We start from the raw sequence: 22,487 nt of genomic DNA on the forward strand, positions 1-22,487 counted from the left end.
GTACAACAATGTTCAAAATGATTTGAGTGATACTTTGGTTCACTGAAAATTTCAAGTATTACGGGATTGGAGCCAAATGAAAACTACTAACCAAAATTACTATAGGTCCTCTCACTCCATTCTAGTACTATACGGTTGCACAACAGAAAAAAGGAAAGTGGAATACCCATTTGTGATAAATGCTTTAAATGTACAATGATGTCAAATATGATAGCATGCTTCATTTGTGTGTCAGATCCAAGTACATATCAGAATGAGTAGTTTAGGTAATCAGGTCATGTCTGATTTGCTGAAAGCAGTATTAACTTGCCAGGTTACTTCAAAACAATTAATCTACTGACTTGTGCACCGTGCAATTAATTTTTTATAGGCACACACAAAATGCACAAGTGACACTAAAATGAGAGTATTTTGGATAAGTCAATCTGCAACTATTAAAGGCCCATTTGGCCTGGCATATAAAATTACTCATTCAGCATGCCATACTTAAGAGTTGCTGTAGAGGTTGGTCATTTTAATTATGTGGGGTGGGGGGTTTGAAATGATTACAGTCAATCCTTTTGTTTAACAACTAAGTTTCTCCCATTTTTGCTCTTCTCAGCACCCTGTCACTGGACAGTTGGCACAAGTGTATTCTTTCTGCGGATATTAACATTATGTTTTAACTATACTGTATTTGCAACAGGTGTAAAGTGCTGTACCCACTGGACTCCAGAAATGAAATAGAATTTAAAAATGTTTTAAAAACCACAAGATTAGCTGTACATAAACAGTGCAGTCTCCCTATTGTTACTAGGTGCTGAAGGGGGACAAATCAAAATTAACATGCGTTACTCCCAATTCCACTTTATGCCAATTTGTCCAATTAAATCTTATTCATCAACTGACTTCTGTGTAGTTTGTCTAACACTGCCATTATCCTACGGGGTCAATAAATTATGCATCTAAACATAATGCAAAGATTATGCTGCAGTTAGTGTGATTCGTAAGACAAAGGACCATGGCCTTACAGTGCCACGTTTTGCTGAAATACATTGACAGGTACCTCCCCTTTTGATTGATTATACATAGCCTTCAGAGAAACGGCAAGAGATATTCACAGATTTTCAGCAGCAATACCTTGCTACACAAGTATCTTACTAAGAAATCGGAGTGTTACTTTTTACATATGCACCTCTATTAGTACCATTCATGAGAGAACAAAATGAGTTGCATTTATTTTTTTAAAGCCTTAAATTTATTTTAAAGCATTTATTAAGGCTTTAACAGTGAAACATTTAGGAGGTCTTAAATTACTTCAGAATAAAATACATTTCCCTGTAAGTAAATCTTAAAATGCAAGTATAGAAAAGAGTACATACGGCACTTGCAACATTGCATTGAAGTGTTACTATATATATATATATATATATATATTATATATATATATATATATATATATATATATATATATATATATATAAATATAAAAAGTGATTTTGCAAAGCGGTCTTTTACAAATTTTTAATGTAATGGTAGACAAAAATGTAACTATAGTCCACAGCCCCTTATGCAGTTTGCCATATTTAAAGCAATTCATTAAAATATAACCCTTAAAAAGTTTCTTTATGGCAAGTTTCAAAACCACATAAAACATCCATAACAGTAAACACTACTGAATATTATACATTTTAGAACAAAGTATGAAACATTCATCTGAATAGTCACAAAACAATCACACATACTGCACATTGTGCAAGTAGAAGGACTTCTGTTCATGTAACCAAACAACCAACTACTTATCCTAGTTTAAACTATTCTGAAATCTTTTTGAACCCAATACTTAAATAGGTAATCTGTGTTCTGCAAATTAATTTCAGAAGCACATAAATCAAAGCAACAAATATTTAATACAGGGCCTGATATTTGGAACAGAACTGCAGGCATTCTGCGCAAATTAAAAATTCCTGCAAAATACATTTTTTAATGCACAAATTTCCTACACATCCTTTTTTGGTAAGAAATCTGTCTTGGCTGTTGCAAGAATATTCGATGTCAATTTACATTACTATTTTATAATTGTGCCTAATTTCTTACTTATGAATAATATAGATGCTTTCATTATTTTCATTTTGTTAAACTTGCTTGCACAAGATGTTAGGCAACTGTTGCAGTCACCCTGGACTCCAGTATGGAGCTGTTGAATTCAGCTGTTCAGTGGAGCCACGTAACTGCAGAGCAAAAAGTCAGACAATACGAGGAGCTCTTTGTTTAAACTGTGCATCAGAAGAAACAACTCAATTTTGTTAAACTGAAGGCTAAAATCGGGTATATTCTTGTGCTAAAATCAAAACAAAAATTCAGGAAATTGACTTGAATATCTTAGTGAATTCATATTCAGTTTTACTCCTTTTTATTTAATGCAACCAACTTCTGGCAATTTGTGGCTTCATTGAGACGTATAATCCTCATTTCTTTAAAATATTTATCATGGGCTGACTGCCTTTAGACCTTAAATCTGAAAGTAAATTGAGTGACACATACAGATAAAGAGTACTCAAGAAAATGGGATGGGGGTACAAAGGGTGCTACAGCACCCCTTTAGGTTGGAATAATAATTACATTCAAGAGTATTAGTATGGCTACACCTCTGCACCAGTTAACCTTGGCTACAGCCTAGAGCTCTGTGGGCTATAGGGGGCCACAAAATTAACTTGCATGAAAAGAAAGAAAAAAGTTAATTTTCTGAGAAATATTCCTGCCTCAAGACTGGCCGATTGTGTCGTCGCCTTTAAAGTCATTACTGTTATTATTGAGACAGCTCGTCCACCTGTGGCTGCACGCACACTGCCTTCCCCAAAAGTACTCATCTCCAGTAAATGGCAGCTCTTGACACTGTTTGCAGCAGCAGGACTGGAGGAGTGTGGGCTGTCAGAATTTGAAGCGTGCAAAGAGGAAAGCCCTGCGTCAAATTAGTGACAGTTATTCTTTAGAATGGGCCAGTGACTATTATACAGTCGATTCCAGTTTTAGTGATGAAGCACATGTAGGTGATAACTCTGGTCAAAGAGTAAACTCTGACGCAACTTCAGAATGTGTGTGGAAATATAACACATGCACTGCACAGCCCATATCTAAACTGAGTTTGGAAACCACTGACCTACAGCCATAGACCATGGTTAGTCTAAACACGCCTTTTGTTTTTAGGATGTTACAAGATAAGCCCATGTCTTTGATTTTTCTTAATAATGAACAGCCTAATAAGTATCAAGTTCAATATATTATCACATATTCATTTTTTATTACACTTTGTGAGTACTGGCTTTTTGGGAGACAGGTTAGTTGGGGGATTTTGTGTGTTTACTTTAATCCGGGAAAACGTCTGGGTCGCGCCAACACTGAAGCACCACACAATCTAAAATGAAAGCCTAGCCTATTCACTAAAGTCTACAGACCTAGGCAGGTTGCTGATGACAAATCATTTATGGTTTGGAATGATCATTTGACAGTGACACAATACAAACATCATCATGCAATTACCAAGTTGGCACTAGGTGCACCCAAACTGAACAGCCAGCCAACCATGGCCATTATTGCAAATACACAGGAACAGAGGTTGTACAAATGTCTCTTATTGCACCAATGCATAGTGCTGTATTAATAATTTTTCTACATATTCAAAAGACATTTAAATTGGTCACATCACACTCTCAAATGAATTGTGTATTTTAAATTCTCAATTAATGCTACAAAAGTGGCAATAAAGACTATTTGCCATTGAAAACAGAATACAGTAATCCCTGGCTATATCGCGCTTCGCCTTTCGCGGCTTCACTCCATCGCGGATTTTATATGTAAGCATATTTAAATATATATCGCGGATTTTTTGCTGGTTCGCGGATTTCTACGGACAATGGGTCTTTTAATTTCTGGTACATGCGTCCTCAGTTGGTTTGCCCAGTTGATTTCATACAAGGGACGCTATTGGTGGATGGCTGAGAAGCTACCCAACTTACTTTTCTCTCTCTTGCGCTGACTCTCTCTGATCCTGACGTAGGGGGTGTGAGCAGGGGGGCTGTTCGCACACCTACACTATACGGACGCTCGTCTAAAAATGCTGAAAGATTATCTTCACGTTGCTACCTTCTGTGTGCAGCTGCTTCGTGAAGCGACATGCTGCAAGGTGCTTTGCATACTTAAAAGCTCAAAGGGCACGTATTGATTTTTCTCTGTCTGTCTCTCTCTCTCTCTCTCTCCCTGCTCCTGATGGAGGGGGTGTGAGCTGCCGCCTTCAACAGCTTTGTGCCTTCGCATACTTAAAAGCCAAACAGCCCTATTGATTTTTGATTGTTTGCTTTTTTTTCCTCTCTCTCTCTCTGACGCGCACTCCTTTGAAGAGGAAGATATGTTTGCATTCTTTTAATTGTGAGACAGAACTGTCATCTCTGTCTTGTCATGGAGCACAGTTTAAACTTTTGAAAAAGAGACAAATGTTTGTTTGCAGTGTTTGAATAACGTTCCTGTCTCTCTACAACCTCCTGTGTTTCTGCGCAAATCTGTGACCCAAGCATGACAATATAAAAATAACCATATAAACATATGGTTTCTACTTCGCGGATTTTCTTATTTCGCGGGTGGCTCTGGAACGCAACCCCCGCGATGGAGGAGGGATTACTGTATGTGGGATACCTACAATCCCATGGCTAAATTCAAACCCTGGTAAAATGTTAACTCATTACGGAAAAAAAGTATGAAAAAAATATCCCAATTTTTTCCATTAGAAACAGCCGGCTTCAATTTTTTTTATTTGCATTTCGACAGATATTATTGGCTTTCCTCCTACTTTTTCAGTTTTGGCAACCTGTCTTTTCTCATACTGAAAACTGCTCAATTAGGTTCCTCTCTACTCAGGTATATTGTTTACTGTTAAGAATGATCACTTTTTTTTTTTTTTTTTTTTTTACTGACAGTATATTTATAAAACCTACAATAATGAAAAGAATGCAAAATCTGAATATACTCCAAGAGGCATCAATATGAAGCCAAGCAAAAGGTAACTGATATGCTTAATATCTTCAGCCATATTTAATTTTGTAAAACACCAACATTTTTAAAAACAACAGTACTCCAACACATTATATCGAAAGTAAATTTAAAACCAGTATTTCAAGTGAAATGTGGCATTTTCCATTTTATAAGCTTGTGTCAGAGCAAAATATTTATTTAGAAGACTAACCTGTGTTTGTGTTTCGTTGTTTTTTTGAAAATATTGCACAATGTGAGTGAAGATTCATCTTCATAGAAAGTAGAAAAACAGTGCATTGAATTATTATTGCACCTACTCTCTGCAAATCACGCAAAACACAAAATTACAGTGGCTGCTCATCCAATTTTACATTCAAGGAAATGTGAGAAAACCTGAAAACTTCCAAGTCATCAAATTTCTTAAGAGGTGGAAAAAACTCTCTTCTGTGTCATTTCTGCGAAGCATGCATAAACAGTACTCTATTCAACATGTGCTGGCAACCTTCCACATGTAACTAGGGACATAATCCACAGAGCTGAAGGGGAGGCGGGTCCCATCTATTTTCTATAGAAGCGAGATTTAAAGAAACTTGCTCTGACAGTCCAGATAACCCAGTGGCACCAACACGTTAGCAGCAGTTCTATAAGATGCAAGATTAGGCCTCCATGGATCAGACTACGTCCTCCACCCCAGCACATCCCACAGATCCTCTATCAGAGAGAAGCCTGGGTAATTTGGAGGCCAAGTCAAACCTTAAACACTTTATCATGTGATTCAAGCCATTCCTGAAAAATGTTGCTAGTTTGGTAGGACACATTATCCTGCCAAAAGAGGCCAATGCCATTAGGGAATATTGTTGCTATGAAAGGGTGTAATGTGGTCTGCAGCAATTTTTCAGGTAGGTGGTACATGTCAAAGTAACATCCACATGTTTTCCTGGGAAACCTTGGGTCATGGCAGACATTTCTCAAAACACCACACTGCTTCCGCTGGCTTGCCTTCTTCCCATAGTACAACCTGCTGCCATCTCTTTCCCATGTAAACAAGTCACACACACACCAGGCCATCCACATGATCTTAAAGGACCTGTGATTCAGGACCAGGCCACTTTCTTCCATTACACCATCGGCCAGTTCTTTTGGCAGCAGACAGGTATCTGCATGAGCACACGGACAGTCTGTCACTGCTTGCTGTGTAGCCACAGAGCGGTGTGTACCGACATTTCACTCATGGCCAGCATTAAGTTTTCAACAATTTGTGCTACAGTAGGTCCTCTGTAGGATCAGACCAGATGGGTTAGCCTTCACACACATAATTGAGCCTTACACACCCATGGCCCTATCAATGCATATCGGGAAGACCCCAGAAGACCGGAGGTTTAAAAGATGATATGACTCAATCGTCTAGCCATCACAATTTGGCCATTCTCAGTCAAAGTCCAATACCATGACAAATGCCACTGTAACAAGATAATGTTTTTCACTTCACCGGTCAGTGGTTTTAATGATGTGGCTGTTCAGTACATGAACTGAAAAACCAAAGCAGAACTAGAATGGCCTGCAGTGGTTAATGTTGTTGCCTCAAACTACCAGAGACCTTTGTCTGAACCCAGCTTGGTCACTGTGTGGCATGTGTGCATTCCCCATTATCTCTGGGTACATCTTCTCCAGATACTTTACATCCCCCCACCCCAAGTATTTTATAAGACATCAAAGTTAGACTGATTAGTGACTTTCAATCAACTTGGATATATCAGTATGCTCTGTAATGGAGTGGAGAACAGTCTACAGTTGGTTCCTGCCTTGTACATAATGCAGTCAGAACTAGGGATTTCACAAGACCTCATACTTAGGTACCACTAAATACCACAATTCCATAAACAGTGCTAGTTTAACAGTATCAGCAGTTCCAAATCAAAGTTGGTACTGCACTCATGCATGACTACAAGTAGAAAAAATACTTTGGAAGGCCAGAAAATATGAGAAAAGGGTGACTAAAAGCATACATATGAAAAGGGCTTGTAAGAGAGTGATGCTACAACATCACATTAACACAATATCTAAAAGATAAACAGCAGAAGCTATGTCTGGAAAACCTTTGTTTTCAGGACAGTAAAATTATAGCACACAATTCTGGGAATTGAGCTTGTTAAAAAAAAAACAAAAAAAAAAACAAACACACCACACACAGGCTTTTGTTACTGCCACTTTTATATCTTTATAGAATTAGTTCAAATATAGATTTTTGCATGCTTTCAGTGTGAAAGTATGCAACTGATCAGATGAGAGCTGCAAATATTTAACTTTTAGAGTCAAAAATTTATAAAAGAAGATGAAATGATGGCAAGAATAGCCTCTTTTTAAGTGTTCTACACAGTCTCAATAAAGGAACTGAGACTTTACACCCTGGCAATACTACCAACAATGGTAGTTTAAATCAAAGTGGCTATTTGGCTTTCTGGACTAACGGTGAAATGAGTTGCTCCATTTGTTAATAGCTAAATAAAATTTATTTAGTGTTCCAATGATTCAAAGGACAAAGCACATGCTGGTACTGATATGACATGTACAGTGTTAACAGAAAAGCAAGAGACATGGCAAAGAATACATTTAGAATGTTCACATAAGGTAAATCATGTAGCTCATTATATCCATCCATCATCCAACCCGCTATATCCTAACCACAGGGTCACGGGGGTCTGCTGGAGCCAATCCCAGCCAACACAGGGCGCAAGGCAGGAAACAAACCCCGGGCAGGGCGCCAGCCCACCGCAGGCTCATTATATTTTTTACAAATCCCTACAAGGTTAAAACATCATAAAACAAAATATTTACTACAACTAAATTTATATAGCACCTTTAGCATGCTTAAGATGCTCACTAGGGGCATCCCTTTGTCTGTCACACGTAAAAATACAACGCAAGATCAGAAAGGTAATATTTAAAAATGCCAATACTAGTTTGCTAAAATAATGGTAGGCTAACTACTTGATGGGTTTATCACTATTTAAAAGCTGTTGATACTGTTTTTATTTATATAGTTTCATATTCCATTACGGAAGGCGGCACAATATTGTTTACTTGAATAATGATGATTTTAAAAGATGCTGAATGTGACTTCATTGTTGATGTGGTCTCAAATAGGATTCAAGTATCGTAAAGTTTCACTAGTACAGGTACAGAAGACAAAACGTCTGGTACTGTGTCATCCATAGTCAGAACAGGATCTGGAATTTCACAATACTATATTGTAGTTGTTCCTTATTAGCACAAGGAACCAGGCTACACCTGGTTCCTGTTTCGATTCCATCAGGTTTTCTTCAAAGATTCCTAGAGCTATTATTAACATTCAAACTGCAACTGATTTTAGCCTTCTTAGTTTTATTTATGACAAGGCTGCACTTCAAAAGAATTAGTACTTCTCACAGTTTGTAAACATTAACTTAATTCATGTTTACACAGATACAGAAGCCAGAAAAAGGACATCCACTGCAATACAAGAACTTCCAGATTTAAAATATTTATATAAAAATAAAACAGCAGGGGAAGAAATGGATATCAGCAGTTTCCTTCATATCTATTATAGGCTTAAATACACTAACACAAATTTATTGTATTAAGTATTAGCAATGCATAAGCAAAAACTACTTAAGAGCTCTTCCTTGTAGTGTAAACAACTGGCACCAAGCCCGCAGCCCTGTTCTGGTTTCTGGCATTACTAGGGAAGCAACTTTTTCATGACTTAGGATGAATGAGTTTATTCTTGGTCCCAAATCAGAAGTCCAGTTTATAGGATACTCACCAAATACAAATACAAGGTGCAAGAATACTGTACACAACAATTAGACAAGTGTCAACTGTGCTTAAACATAACATTCAAAAGAAATCTCATGTTAAACTCAGTACATTTAAGCCTGGCCTATAGGCCAAGTGTAAAAGGTCCACTTAACTACTGTTTGAGAGTTTGAGTGGTAAGAGAGGTGTCAATTTAATGGAAAATGATTTACAAAATCAACATAGGACAGTGCCTTCAATGTAGAGCTTGTTTGAAATCCCAAGCGGTGTGTGGGTTTCCCCCCTTTTCTCCTAGTTATTTGGTTTGCTCCCACAGTTCAAAGACACATCTGAAAATTCCACATCTGGTTTGTACTCCCGTTTACCCTTAAATGGACTAGTATCCCACCCCAAGTGATTTTGTACCTTATGTCCATTACTGCAGAGAACATTCACAGCAACACTTGGGTTGCAGTCACACAAAGTATAACACACGTACATTTAAAGAATCAAGCGGGTACATAATTCAATTACTACAACTGACAAATGTCTTACTTTCAGACCATTGCTATTAATGCAAACCATGGTAAGAAATATACTCTTTTCATAAAATGCTTTCATATTTACAAAAAAAGGCTTTCATTCATAAAGCAACTCTAACTCAAACTTGTTGCTATGTGCAGAATTAGAAATAGAAGAAAACAAAAATCCTACAGCATAATGGATGGACTAATTTCACTGCTAATCTCAAACTGGAACTGAATTTGTGAGAATCTGACACCTGAGCCATGGTATCCAACTGCACATTCTCAGCGCACAAAAAATGTTTTCTCTAAAACTGAACCCCTCGCCCAACAGAAAAAGCACACTAGACATTACCAAAACTACTTATCTGCTTACTCTGATTATTGCTTGAAGTATTCAGTCTCATAAATAAGTGAACAGAATCTTAATGCTAAGTGCAACATTAGAAGGCCTTTTAGGTAACAAAACAAGTAAATCAACACACACACCATGTATTGCTCAACATTTGTCATTGCATACAACCAGAATAGTCTGTAGTGTGAAACGGTTGGATGTTCGGATGTTAGCATTCACTGTCCTGCATAAAGGTTATAATTATATGACTTTTCATCACTCAAGGGAATGACAAGAACCTGAATGACAGGAACAGTTGAGGCACTGTTTTGAAGTGCATCATAAATCACCTTTATTTAACCACTATGACCTGCTGACATTCTCAATTCTGCCTAAATGAATAATTTCCAGACAGGTAATTGAGACAGCAACAAATATCCTACTAGGACCACAGAGTAAATTACAACTATTTAAATCATGTACTAGATCACACAGCTGCTGGAACGTTAGTGAAACTGATCCTTTTCCATTTTCCTGGATATGCACATTGCTATTTCCTAGACAGCAGTGAAATCTAATCAAAGTGCTATTCATGAACAAAACATTTTAAGATAGCCAGTGGCTGTTTAGCTTTTGTAAAAAGCCTCCATTTATCAGCCTTCTCCAGATGTCATATCTACTAAAACAGTTGCGTTATTAATATCAAACTTTGCATCTTTTTCTTTTGAAGGGACAAACGAGAGGGCCATAACTACACAGCACACGCAGGTATGTCTAAATTTATACGAGCAAAATGAATAATAAAAAAAAAAAGTTCTACCTACTTTTAACTTTAGGTACATACTGGATACAGGCGAATGACAAACGTGGACACATACAGTTAAAAAAATAAGAACTACACAGTTGGACCTGACTGCAAGACAAACATTCAAACAAACTACAGCCAGACTTTCCAATCCATAACGTGATGTAGATGAGAATCAGTGGTATCACTGAAATTCAAGTGACATTTTTCTAATGTTTGTGACAGTGTATTGAGGGTCGGGTCTAATAAGCATCCTTTAACTTTACACGGCTCCTCCAGTAATCGACCATCGCTAATAAGCGCCTTGTCTGCTTGTTATGGGACTCTTACAAACTGGAGCAATGTGGAAGGTTAAGTGACTTTGTGATACGGAGCCAGCTTTTGGGTTCACAAGCCTAAGCTTCAACCACGCAGCAGCCTACACTCTGAAGGGCGGTATATAAAGTGAAGTATCGAATTCAAACTGGGGAAATGCATCCCAATCAACGCCTTAAGTAGCTGTGTCAGCACTTCACACGCAGCGGTCCCCTGAAGTCGAGATGTTTTCTGCCTACCAGGAGCTTCCTTGGGATAAGCAGTGATGTCATGCTTCAGGAATGCTGGAAAAAAAAGAACAGGGATTTTTACCGCCCCAGCCCCCCATCCGCTTCTGAAGGACATTTCATTTTAAAGGGCGAATGATGAAAGAGGACATTAAATAGCCGGCGCAGAGATCGAACTCTGTGAATGTGTTGCTCCACACACGCCGCTTGCGACCAGGATGGCCTCTCGTGCAAATACATTTACAACCTTTCTGAAAAGGTTGTAAGTAAGCCTGCTATCACTCCAGCGGGCGTAAAGCGTTTAAAAAGCCTCGGTGTTTTTGTTTACATTGTACACCCACCACTCTTAAATGGCGCATTTAAATACCCCCGTTGTTTTATTATCTTCGTATCCTACCAGCCCCCATCTAAATCTCTTTCCTCCGACCTGCCGGTCTTTCAGTTGCTAATAAATGCATGACACTGTGGTTTCGATCACAAACGTCCGTTCCTTAAAGAAAGCCGTAAACGAGAACGTTAGAAATGGAAACGCGCGCACCTAGCCCTCTGGGCGTCATCCGCACTCTCAAGTAACTCGTGTGTGTATGTTGTATGAACACCACATCACCAAAAGCCGGCAGGTATGCAGTGGCAGACAAACAAAAACCGCAAAATGTCTCGACTTAGAACATAAAAATTTTAAATAATAAAACATTCTGTGCACGAAATTAAAGATAAATTGTGGGTTCATTAAAAAAAAATCTCGCCGTCCCGAGCTGGGAATCAATGACGGAGAAAGGGGAATTTGAGACGCCCTCCTCAGCATCCCCGTCTAAGCACTACGGAACTGCAGGAAAAGTGCGACGACCATCGGGATACCGCAGTTCTAAAACGGATTTCCAGAACGACGGGAGTCCTGGAAATGGAATTAATACTGACGATAAAACATCGACTCATGTGGCCAGCTAGAAAATCACCTCCTTTCCACAAACACGTAGCCCACCCATTTCAAAACGTTTACAAAACAAACGATACTCGCTACGCTTTTATGTTAAACTACTGAAGAAAATAAAAACAAACGGTTTCCACTAAAGAACTGAGGAGAAACCTCCTCAGAAGCAGATTTTAAAAATGCTTAAAATACTCTCCAATAAGCACCTCTCAAGAAAGAAAGAAAAAAGTACATTCCCACCGCCGCATTGATATGGTTTCGACCACGAGGAAACGGCGGTATTTCTTACCTTGTTTTTAACTTCGGCTGATAAACCGTAAGATGGTCCTTTGTTGAACTGAGCCATTGTCGTTTTTATATATCACTTGCACGTTTCTGTTTTCACACCAGCTGATAAAGAATGAAAAACGGCAACGTCGGAGCCTCGAGGTGGGATTGTCGTTATCGTAACGTATGAAAAAAACTCCTTCGTAATCTGTAAAGCGGCTAATTAATAAATGTCCCCGCGCTCCAGCCTCTTTTGCCTCTCCAACCAGCACTGCGACGGCTCTGCTCTACAGAAAGTTCTAGTTTCTATAGCTGGATTTTTTTTTCCAAAAAAATGTTCTCAGCCGATTGACGGTGGCGCTTCGACCAATCAGAGGCGACTCTTTTGCATACACTCGCTCTTTGTTGCGCTGCAAAAGAAGCGCTGGGTGTGTGTAGTAGAAGAGAAAGAACGGAGATGGGAGAGAAGACCCCTGCTTGGCATCCCCTCCAATTAGGGATGGAACATTACAGTAAAGGCTGCTTTGTATTCTTTTTTTCCATTTTGAGGACGCCAAGCTATGTTTGCTTCTTTTTAAAATGTCAAACTGTTTTTGTCAGAGAACTTTCTGTCTGCCTTATGTTTATAATTACGGATTGAATTAGGTGATAGCTTAGCCTTTAACAGACTGTTAATGAAATATCCTGCTTATGACTGTTAAATGCATAATATTTGTTTATAGTTCCCATGCCTGTGCTTTTTTTTAATGGGCTGACCTAAGTTTATTCATCTCCCAAGGAAGCTGACAACTCTGTTGCAGGCACTTACTATTTCATCCATGCATTGCTTCAACATAAAATATAACAACAAAGAATTGGAAATAACATTATTTTTATCTCTTAGCAGATATTAAGCATCTCAGACAAAGGATGAAACGGTATTAACTGAAGAGTAGTCTAGTGTTTAGTACTGCCATGCTGCCTCACAATTATCAATATTTAAAATCTAAATTTCATCCTGGGAATATTTAGTAAAGGGTATTCAAACAGCAAATATAGAACAATAATAAAATAAAGGGCGGCACGGTGGCGCAGCAGGTAGTGCTGCTGCCTCACAGTTAGGAGACCTGGGTTCGCTTCCTGGGTCCTCCCTGCGAGGAGTTTGCATGTTCTCCCCGTGTCTGTGTGGGGGTACTCCTGTTTCCTCCCACAGTCCAAACACATGCAGGTTAGGTGCATTGGCAATTCTAAATTGTCCCTAGTGTGTGCTTGGTGTGTGGGTGCGTGTAAGTGTGTGTGTGTGTGCGCGCGCGCCCTGTGGCGGGCTGGAGCCCTACCTGGAGCTTGTTTCCTGCCTTACGCCCTGTGTTGACTGGGATTGGTTCCAGCAGACCCCCGTGACCCTGTAGTTAGGATATAACGGGTTGGATAATGGATGGATGGATAATAAAATAAATAATTATTACAAAAAATATATATCCATCCAATTATTGAACCAGCTTGTCTGTTTCTGACTCATTGTGGATATTTAGTTACATTTATATTAATAAATGCTTTAGATAGATAGATAGATAGATAGATAGATAGATAGATAGATAGATAGATAGATAGATAGATAGATAGATAGATACTTTATTAATCCCAAGGGGAAATTCACATACTCCAGAAGCAGCATACTGATAAAAAACAATTTTAAATTAAAGAGTATAACTTTGTATAATGTTGTTTACCCCCCCCCCCACCCCCCCACCCCGGTGGAACTGAAGAGTCGCATAGTGTGGGGGAGGAACGATCTCCTCAGTCTGTCAGTGGAGCAGGACAGTGACAGCAGTCTGTCACTGAAGCTGCTCCTCTGTCTGGAGATGATACTGTTTAGTGGATGCAGTGGATTCTCCATGATTGACAGGAGCCTGTTCAGCACCCGTCACTCTGCCACAGATGTCAAACTGTCCAGCTCCGTGCCTACAATAGAGCCTGCCTTCCTCACCAGTTTGTCCAGGCGTGAGGCGTCCCTCTTCTTTATGCTGCCTCCCCAGCACACCACCACGTAGAAGAGGGTGCTCGCCACAACCGTCTGATAGAACATCTGCAGCATCTTATTACAGATGTTGAAGGACGCCCGCCTTCTAATGAAGTATAGTCGGCTCTGTCCTCTCTTGCACAGAGCATCAGTATTGGCAGTCCAGTCCAATTTATCATCCAGCTGCACTCCCAGGTATTTATAGGTCTGCACCCTCTGCACACAGTCACCTCTAATGATCACGGGGTCAATGAGGGACCTGGTCCTCCTAAAATCCACCACCAGCTCCTTGGTTTTGCTGGTGTTCAGTTGTAGGTGGTTTGAGTACAATGTCAGACCTGCAGTTCCCGAGACACATATATTGAGGTCTGTCTGTAAGATAGTCCACGATCCATGCCACCAGGTATGATTCTACTCCCATCTCTGTCAGCTTGTCCTTAAGGAGCAGAGGTTGGATGGTGTTGAAGGCGCTAGAGAAGTCCAGAATCATAATTCTTACTGGACCACTGCCTCTGTCCAAGTGGGCAAGGGATCACTGTAGCATGTAGATGATGGCATCCTCCATCCTTTAAGCACTTTACATAAACAGCTGGGGAGCCACTTCAACCACCACTGTTAACAACTTAAGAAATTTGACAAACGAGAGCAGCCATTCAGTCTCTCAAGCTCATTTTTGTGCCAGTATGCTCACCAGAATCTGGCCATTAGATGGGACAGAGAGATTGTTAGCCAATTAGAGACCTGATGTTTAGGAGGGCAGGACAAACAAGGTCATGGTGGGCAATTTACCTAAGGCATTTGGATATACCCTACTCTTTTCAAAAGAGGCCCAGGGACCTTGTATGACCACAGAGAGACAGGACCGTGGTTTTACGTCTCATCTGAAGGACAGCGCAATTTTTACCTGGGGGCATTGGGGTCCACACACAGACTGCAAGGTAAGCCCGAATGGGAACAGCAACACCTCTTCCAGAAGCAACCCAACCTTTCCTTAGTTGTTCTCCCATTCAAGTATTTGCTGGGCCCAAATATGCTTAACTTCAGGTGGATTACCTGTTCTGAAGTGCAGGTGGTATGGCTACTGGCATCAGACAAAGGACTGGAACCAGGAGTGGGTGAGGTACAAAGTAATAGTGGGCAAAGACTGTATATGTTGTTGTTTACATATGCTTTATTTACATAATGTTTGTCAAGCGGGTGGCACGGTGGCGCAGTGGGTAGTGCTGCTGCCTCGCAGTTGGGAGACCTGGGGACCTGGGTTCGCTTCCTGGGTCCTCCCTGCGTGGAGTTTGCATGTTCTCCCCGTGTCTGCGTGGGTTTCCTCCGGGCGCTCCAGTTTCCTCCCACAGTCCAAAGACATGCAGGTTAGGTGGATTGGCGATTCTAAATTGGCCCTAGTGTGTGCTTGGTGTGTGGGTGTGTTTGTGTGTGTCCTGCAGTGGGTTGGCACCCTGCCCGGGATTGGTTCCCTGCCTTGTGCCCTGTGTTGGCTGGGATTGGCTCCAGCAGACCCCTGTGACCCTGTGCTCGGATTCAGCGGGTTGGAAAATGGATGGATGGATGGATGGATGTTTGTCAAGCTTTGTAATAAGTCTTCTAACTAGTAGCTGCTAAATCAATTCCTTCCAAGCAGTGTGTATTTAATTTTACAGCCCGACTTGCAGTGATAATTATCACACTCTCAAAGATTAAGTTACAACCATACTCCTTATGACAAGTCACAAAATACTGAATGCACCAGCTCCTCCATAAAATGTACATTACATGCAGACAAGTGACGTGTAGCTTGCCAGTACTAGCAAGGGCCTGGCCTCTAACTAAAGAGGAAACCGATGTTAGTGTATTGTAATTTAAAGATGTAAACTTGGAATACAGACAAATTCCAGTTTAGTCAAATGTATATTATAGTTCCCTACAATTTAAAAGAGTACAAGTAGAAATTGTCAAGGTGAATATTTCACATTTTTTCAGTAAAGATCACAAAGGTAAGAGATACAGCATAAGCAGTAATGGACATAGTTATTTAGAAGTAATACATTAGTGTTAAGATTTAAACAAGAAATCATACCGTATATTTATAGCCATCACATAGTTATGGAAAATTGATTTATTTTAGCCCTCCTTTATTCTGGCTTAGTGATGACTCCTGCTTCCATTTTTATTTTCTGAGATTTGTATTGTGTCTGTCAGATGAGCTCAAATTGCATTAGGTTTGCTCCTGAATATTGTGACTGGCTTTTTCCACTTTACCCAGCCCACATTGTGAGGAATATGTTGTAAACAATAAGATTTGGTATCCAAAATAAATGGATAAGAAAAGAACAAACAAAATGATGTTAGAGCAGCCACTCTTCTTCTTCTTCTTTTCATATACCATGTAGACAATTTAAGAAAATACTGTGTATTCACCAGAATATATGTGAGAATCATTTTCTGTAAGTAACACACACATTTCACTTTCTCAGGGTTTTCTGAACACAACGTAAACAGTGTGGGGGACGGCCAGGGTCCATGCCTGGCCCGGGACGCCCCTTCACTGTATATTCAGGGGGAGCAGCCTTGGACGGTGCAATACCTCCCCCTGGACGCTGGATGGTCGCCCCCCTGGGTTGGAGCAGTGCCTCGGTCTCCCGCAGGGCTCCATGGGAATTGGAGTTTGGTGCAGCCCTGTTGGGTCCCACAGGTGCCGCCAGGGGGTGCTGCAGCTGGGACTCCTGAGCCCATCTGGGCGGCATATTCGCAACACCCGGAAGTGCAACCGGATGTTGGCAATCAAGCATCCGGATGAACTATAAAAGGAGCCAGCAACCACCACTCAGCGGCCAGAGTCGGGTGGAGGAGGACAAGGTTGCCTGGGAGGAGTGGTGGTGCCAGTGAGAGAGAAGAAGAAGAAGAGTGCTTGGTGTGCTTTATTTGGGACTGTGTTGTGTCTGTGGGTATGAGGAAGGCGTAGCCCACAGACAAACAAAATAAAAAGTTTATTTATTTTATACACCAGTCTCCAATGACTCCAGTGTGAATCTGTATCGGGTCGGGCGCATTGGGTCGAGTGCCTTGTTACAACAGAAAGTAGAATTTCAGTGAATATTAGCTTAATGAAGAGAACAAAGCATCGCATTTAGTGGTCTTCACACCTTTGTTTCCCTTCTATATGTTTGTTCCCTAAAACATAAATAATATTGTAGGATGAATTATTGCCCAACTAACAATTTAAAATGATATACTGTAGCTCAGTATCTTTTTTAATATAAATGCTATCCAGACATTATAAATCACACACAATCAGAGAACAAATGCAGGTAAAAATATGGTCTGTAATACCTTGATGGTCCATAACAAACTGTAAGCATGTGATAGTATTGCTGACTGGTAGCACATATAGCAGTTAAAAACAAGTTCATATGCAAACTGCTCCTGGTATCAAATTCTGACTGGGACAAAAAAAAAATAACAAGAATGTGAAGATGCTGAACAGAGGTTCATAATAATGAATGAAGCAAATGTATGCTAGTAAAGGCCTGGTGTTAGCAAAGCATTAAACAAAAGATAACTGTATTAGAAAGGCCAAAAATGCAAACATGCTGTACCAATGCTGAACACATTTCATTAACTGTTAGTGTTTCATATACAGTACGCATACTACCTGGACCAAACATAGCACAGCTAAAGAGGTTAATGGTCATAACACAAAAAGAATGGATATTATTATGTAATTTTGGCTGAAGGTTGACAGAGGAAACAGGATATAGAGAGGAAAGCAAGACTAAAAAGACAGAATAAACAACATAGAGTAAAGTTCTATCTATCTATCTATCTATCTATCTATCTATCTATCTATCTATCTATCTATCTATCTATCTATCTATCTATCTATCTATCTAAGACATAAAGTAGAGCACAATTTAAAAGGGCAGCTCCTTACACCAGAAATTAATTTTCTTTCTTTCTTTCTTTCTTTCTTTCTTTCTTTCTTTCTTTCTTTCTTTCTTTCTTTTGCAACATGCTGAACCAGGCTGTTCAGGCAAACTTATCCCCAGCAACCTCTTCCAATGCACACTGTGGAATTCCCAGATGCTCTCAGTCCAGCTGAGAGCAATAATCTCTCTAGCATGTGGCAGATCTGCCCCTTGATCTTCTTCCAGTGGGCTGTGCCTTGTACACCAACTGCAAGACACACCAAGGGTGCATTCGAATTACCCACGGCCAAACCTACTTAATCAGCTGTTTCAATCAGGAGAAGTAGCAGTTATACTCCAGGATTATTCTGTATTGCCATGCTCCTCACACTGTCATTCAGAGTGAACCCACCAACCCTGGGCAGAAATTTTATTTCAGCTTCTTATACTTGCAGGATTTTTTTGGTCCTGACCCAGAGCTCATAACCATAAATGAGGAGGGTTATACAGACAGCAGTAAATTTACAGCTCTACGCTGCTGAAATGACTCGGGCTTTTGCCACCACAGTCTGTTGAAACATTCATTGGTAAAACTTATGATCACCTCTAACCCACCGTGTGAGCTAGTCACAGGGGAACCTGACTTTTATGGCTTGACTTTCGTCTCACCTTGGAGTTTTCTCATATTGTTTTTGTTTTTCTAGAATGTCCGATTTCAATTTTATTTCTGTTAATTATTGCATTATTGCTCACAACCTTATTTAAATTTCTTTAGTTATTTTAAATTATGCCCCCTCTGTTTCTTGTTTATTGTCTTAAATATGCTATATAAATACATTTTATTAATATTATTACTAGACATTAAGCCTGTTACAATAACAGGCGCTAGAATAGTAGTGCATAAACATTAGTAGGAACATCCATCCATCCATCCATTTTCCAACCCGCTGAATCCGAACACAGGGTCATGGGGGTCTGCTGGAGCCAATCCCAGCCAACACAGGGCACAAGGCAGGAAACAATCCTGGGCAGGGTGCCAACCCACCGCAGGACACACACAAACACACCCACACACCAAGCACACACTAGGGCCAATTTAGAAACGCCAATCCACCTAACCAGCATGTCTGTGGGAGGAAATCGGAGTGCCCGGAGGAAACCCACGCAGACACGGGGAGAACAGTCTATATTAAATGGCAAAGGACCGTCTATTTTCTGTTACAGTAATACTGGCTTGTATGTGGCTGTAATATGCGTCACTGTATTGTGTGCCTTTAATTTTCTCTCACAGTAATACGTCTCTCCAGCAAGTATTTTAATCTGTGCTGGCGTGCAGCTGATGTATGTATGTATGGCGTCTCCCCAGCAATGGATTTTATGCGCACAAAAATAAATCTACTTTTAAAAGTCATCCTATTGTAATATCATGAAAATTCGTATATTTAGGAAAACACTTTACACTTTACCAGGCCAAGTTTGTTAATCGCAAATCTGACATCCTCAGAGTGAATAACAAACACTAATCCCACCTCTTTGGGGAAGCTGGTCTCCACGTCTCAGTACCCGATTGGATTTTTCGTGCATTATTTTTTAGGTCTTACCTCATTTACCGAAATCCGATTGGATCGGCCACGTGATATTTTATAGGTCCCGCCCTTTCTGTCTTGTGTGACGCGTCAGGTGGCCTTTGAAGCATTGCACCGTACCCCACGCATGCGCACTTCACCAGAAGATACACACACACGGACACATGGACGCACGCAGGGATTTTATTAAAGAGGATTATTGTATTTGATGAAGATGGGGCAAGACTGTAATTAGATTAGAGGCCCCAGGTGCATTAGTTAGCATTATGTCAGAATCTGAGGACTATTTAAGGGTCTTACTACAGCTGCTTCAAGTATATTGGCATTAGGGCAACCTTTTAATCCACCATGATAAACTGCAAACTGTATGGTACCCGGCTAGATGGTTGTGAGTTTCCTCAAACCTGCCTGTGACCTCTGCCAAGTTAGACCACCCTTGATCAAGAACTCTGGTTCCAGAGCAAATGTACTGCATGGAGGTGAGTCAGTCGCTGTCTAGCTGGTATGTTACAACTGCCTACATAACCTTTGGTTCCTGGCCTGCCAGAGAAGTTACACTACACATCCCATGAGCGACTTTCATTGCCAAAGCCTACTATTCATGGATCTACTCCTCTCTTGCTTGTCACCTGACTGGCATTGCACATGACCTTCATCCTTCATCTTGTGAGTAGCGTGCCCTTATTGAGGGCTCATACACTTTTTTGAGTTAGTCATTGGTCACTTAGCCCCCAGATACATGCCAGTGAACTCCTCCCACAGGTCTGACTATAAGAGTGGGTCCCTGTACCCCTGTTCTAGATAAGGTTCTCCTCGATTTATTCCACACTCTCATGAGGGACATTGATAGAGTGTTCTTTGTCTATCACCTCCCCTTAGGCCAATTTGTCATGGGTAACTCTACCAGCTGTACCCATCTGCAGACAACATAGTTTGAAAGATCATTGAGTCACAGAAGCCTTCCTGCTACGCCGAGGTCACACTCCTAGGAAGGGTAATTTAAGGTAATATTTTTCCTATATGCACATTCCTTGTTCACAAAGCCACTCATCACATCATTTTATGTACCTCTTTAATTAGGGGTGACATGCATTGAATTGCCTGCAAGGCTTGGAAAATTTCAAGTGCTAACAAGTTGCATGCGTCACCTGTCTACAGACACAGGAAGAATGCACATCCTCCATTCTGAGCCCTTGATTCAAGAGACGTGTGGTAGTAGTACTAACCACTGCACCACAATGCCACCCCTACATTGTACTTGTATTTGCTAAATTGTTGTTACTTAAATTACCAAAGTCAATGTCAATTTTTTTTGATTGTTTCATATAAATAGACATGTGTACTTATATATAGGTACATTTTGTATGGATTTGCATTTACCTGGAATTTTATATTTAAAAAGTTTTAGAAAATTTTTCTCCTGAGCATTTTTACTTAGAAGAGGGCTGTTTAATAATACATTGAATTGCATGTATTGGATATATGGGTTTGTGTGTATGCATACACTTCTACAAAAACAAATATGCAAATTAATTTGAGGAGCCTAATCAGACTGACCATTTGCAAAAATTTAACTTTCAGTGACACATTGTCCAATGTCATTGTTGAGCCCCCCTGTGAAGCAGAGAATAAGAAAACCCAGTTATTTCAGACTATATAGGCCTAAGGCAGGTTCTACTAATGCACCGCTAACGTATCAGCCCTTGTGAGAATGTAAAGATTGCAGTTATCTAGTAAACCAGATGGATGATGTTAACCAGTGTCATGACAAATGTATAACGTGCGAGAAAATAAACATGAGAGGTTAGGTCAGTAAGGACAGTGAAGATAAAATTTATAGCACTGCGTCATACCTTGTGGGACTAGGAAGTGACGAGACACATTACAGAGCAGAGTTCAGCTCTCACATGACTCAGTGTCTGTCATGGATGGACAAGCAGCTTCATGGAGTGAAAAGCATTTCCAGATGTTTCTTTTTGTCTTGTTCACTTGCAACACCAATCTTTAATGTGACTCAGAGTTTTATGAACCGACATACCATACTCATCAGGTCACTTTTAAATAATCCTTGTCACAAAAAGACCAATTTCTGTCCTAAAGTAGAAAGGTATTTAAGAAATAGACATGCTGTAATGCCCTGCCTTATTTCAAGTATGTGTCACCTTCAGCACTTTGCTAATAAAGACAGTGTAAGGCAGACTTTAAAATGGATCTGCATGAAGTGTAAGCTACAGAGATCCCCTGTTATCACTAAGGGTGTGTTTTAAGCTGTTATTCCAGAGGCAGCCAGTGTGGTCTCAGGGTGTGAATTTCATTGCTTACCTCCTCATTCTGTCAACCTGGGTAATTTCTGACACTTGACTGGGTTCTGGAAGGCAAAAACTGCATTTCATAACAATTATTTGGGATAACAAGTAAATGATGACAGCTGCTATATTTGGTAAAATTAGGGCCGACTGAGTAACTTGACAGCTGAATTTATGTATGCTTCTTGTTGGGTTTTTTGCCACCTCCTGATAGAAAATAGGTCCCACACAGTGACTACAGCTGCAGCCTCAAGTAACAGGAAATACTAAATCTGTCATGTCAACATACTGTACTTTAACCAGATGTTTATTTGCCAGAACAGCTCAAAGCTACTATAAAACCCATTACAATCAAATAACATAATCTTTAATGGGGAGAAGGGCTTGGTTTATAAAAAAAATAATATTGAAAGGATATAAACCTTACAGAAATGGATTAAAGCAATAGCTAGATTATTATGTGGAATTTTAAAAGTTTCTAAGAAGCTCAGTTTTATAGAAACTACACTAAACTGAGAA

The 22,487-nt window shown here is 40.0% G+C and overlaps 2 protein-coding genes across 2 annotated transcripts in view; both read right to left on the minus strand.

The window, feature by feature from the left end:
• Positions 1-12,484, minus strand: part of cnn3a (calponin 3, acidic a) — a 39,624-nt gene extending 27,140 nt beyond the window's left edge. The window contains exon 1 of the mRNA XM_028811113.2: positions 12,204-12,484. Coding sequence (XP_028666946.2) covers positions 12,204-12,260 — 57 coding nt within the window. The 5' untranslated portion in view covers positions 12,261-12,484. The remainder of the gene's footprint in view (positions 1-12,203) is intronic.
• alg14 (ALG14 UDP-N-acetylglucosaminyltransferase subunit) overlaps positions 1-22,487 on the minus strand; it is a 286,344-nt gene that overhangs the window by 169,453 nt on the left and 94,404 nt on the right. The gene's annotated exons all lie outside the window — the stretch shown is intronic.

The sequence above is a fragment of the Erpetoichthys calabaricus genome, chromosome 10, assembly GCF_900747795.2.
Source record: "Erpetoichthys calabaricus chromosome 10, fErpCal1.3, whole genome shotgun sequence".
NCBI lineage: Eukaryota > Metazoa > Chordata > Cladistia > Polypteriformes > Polypteridae > Erpetoichthys > Erpetoichthys calabaricus.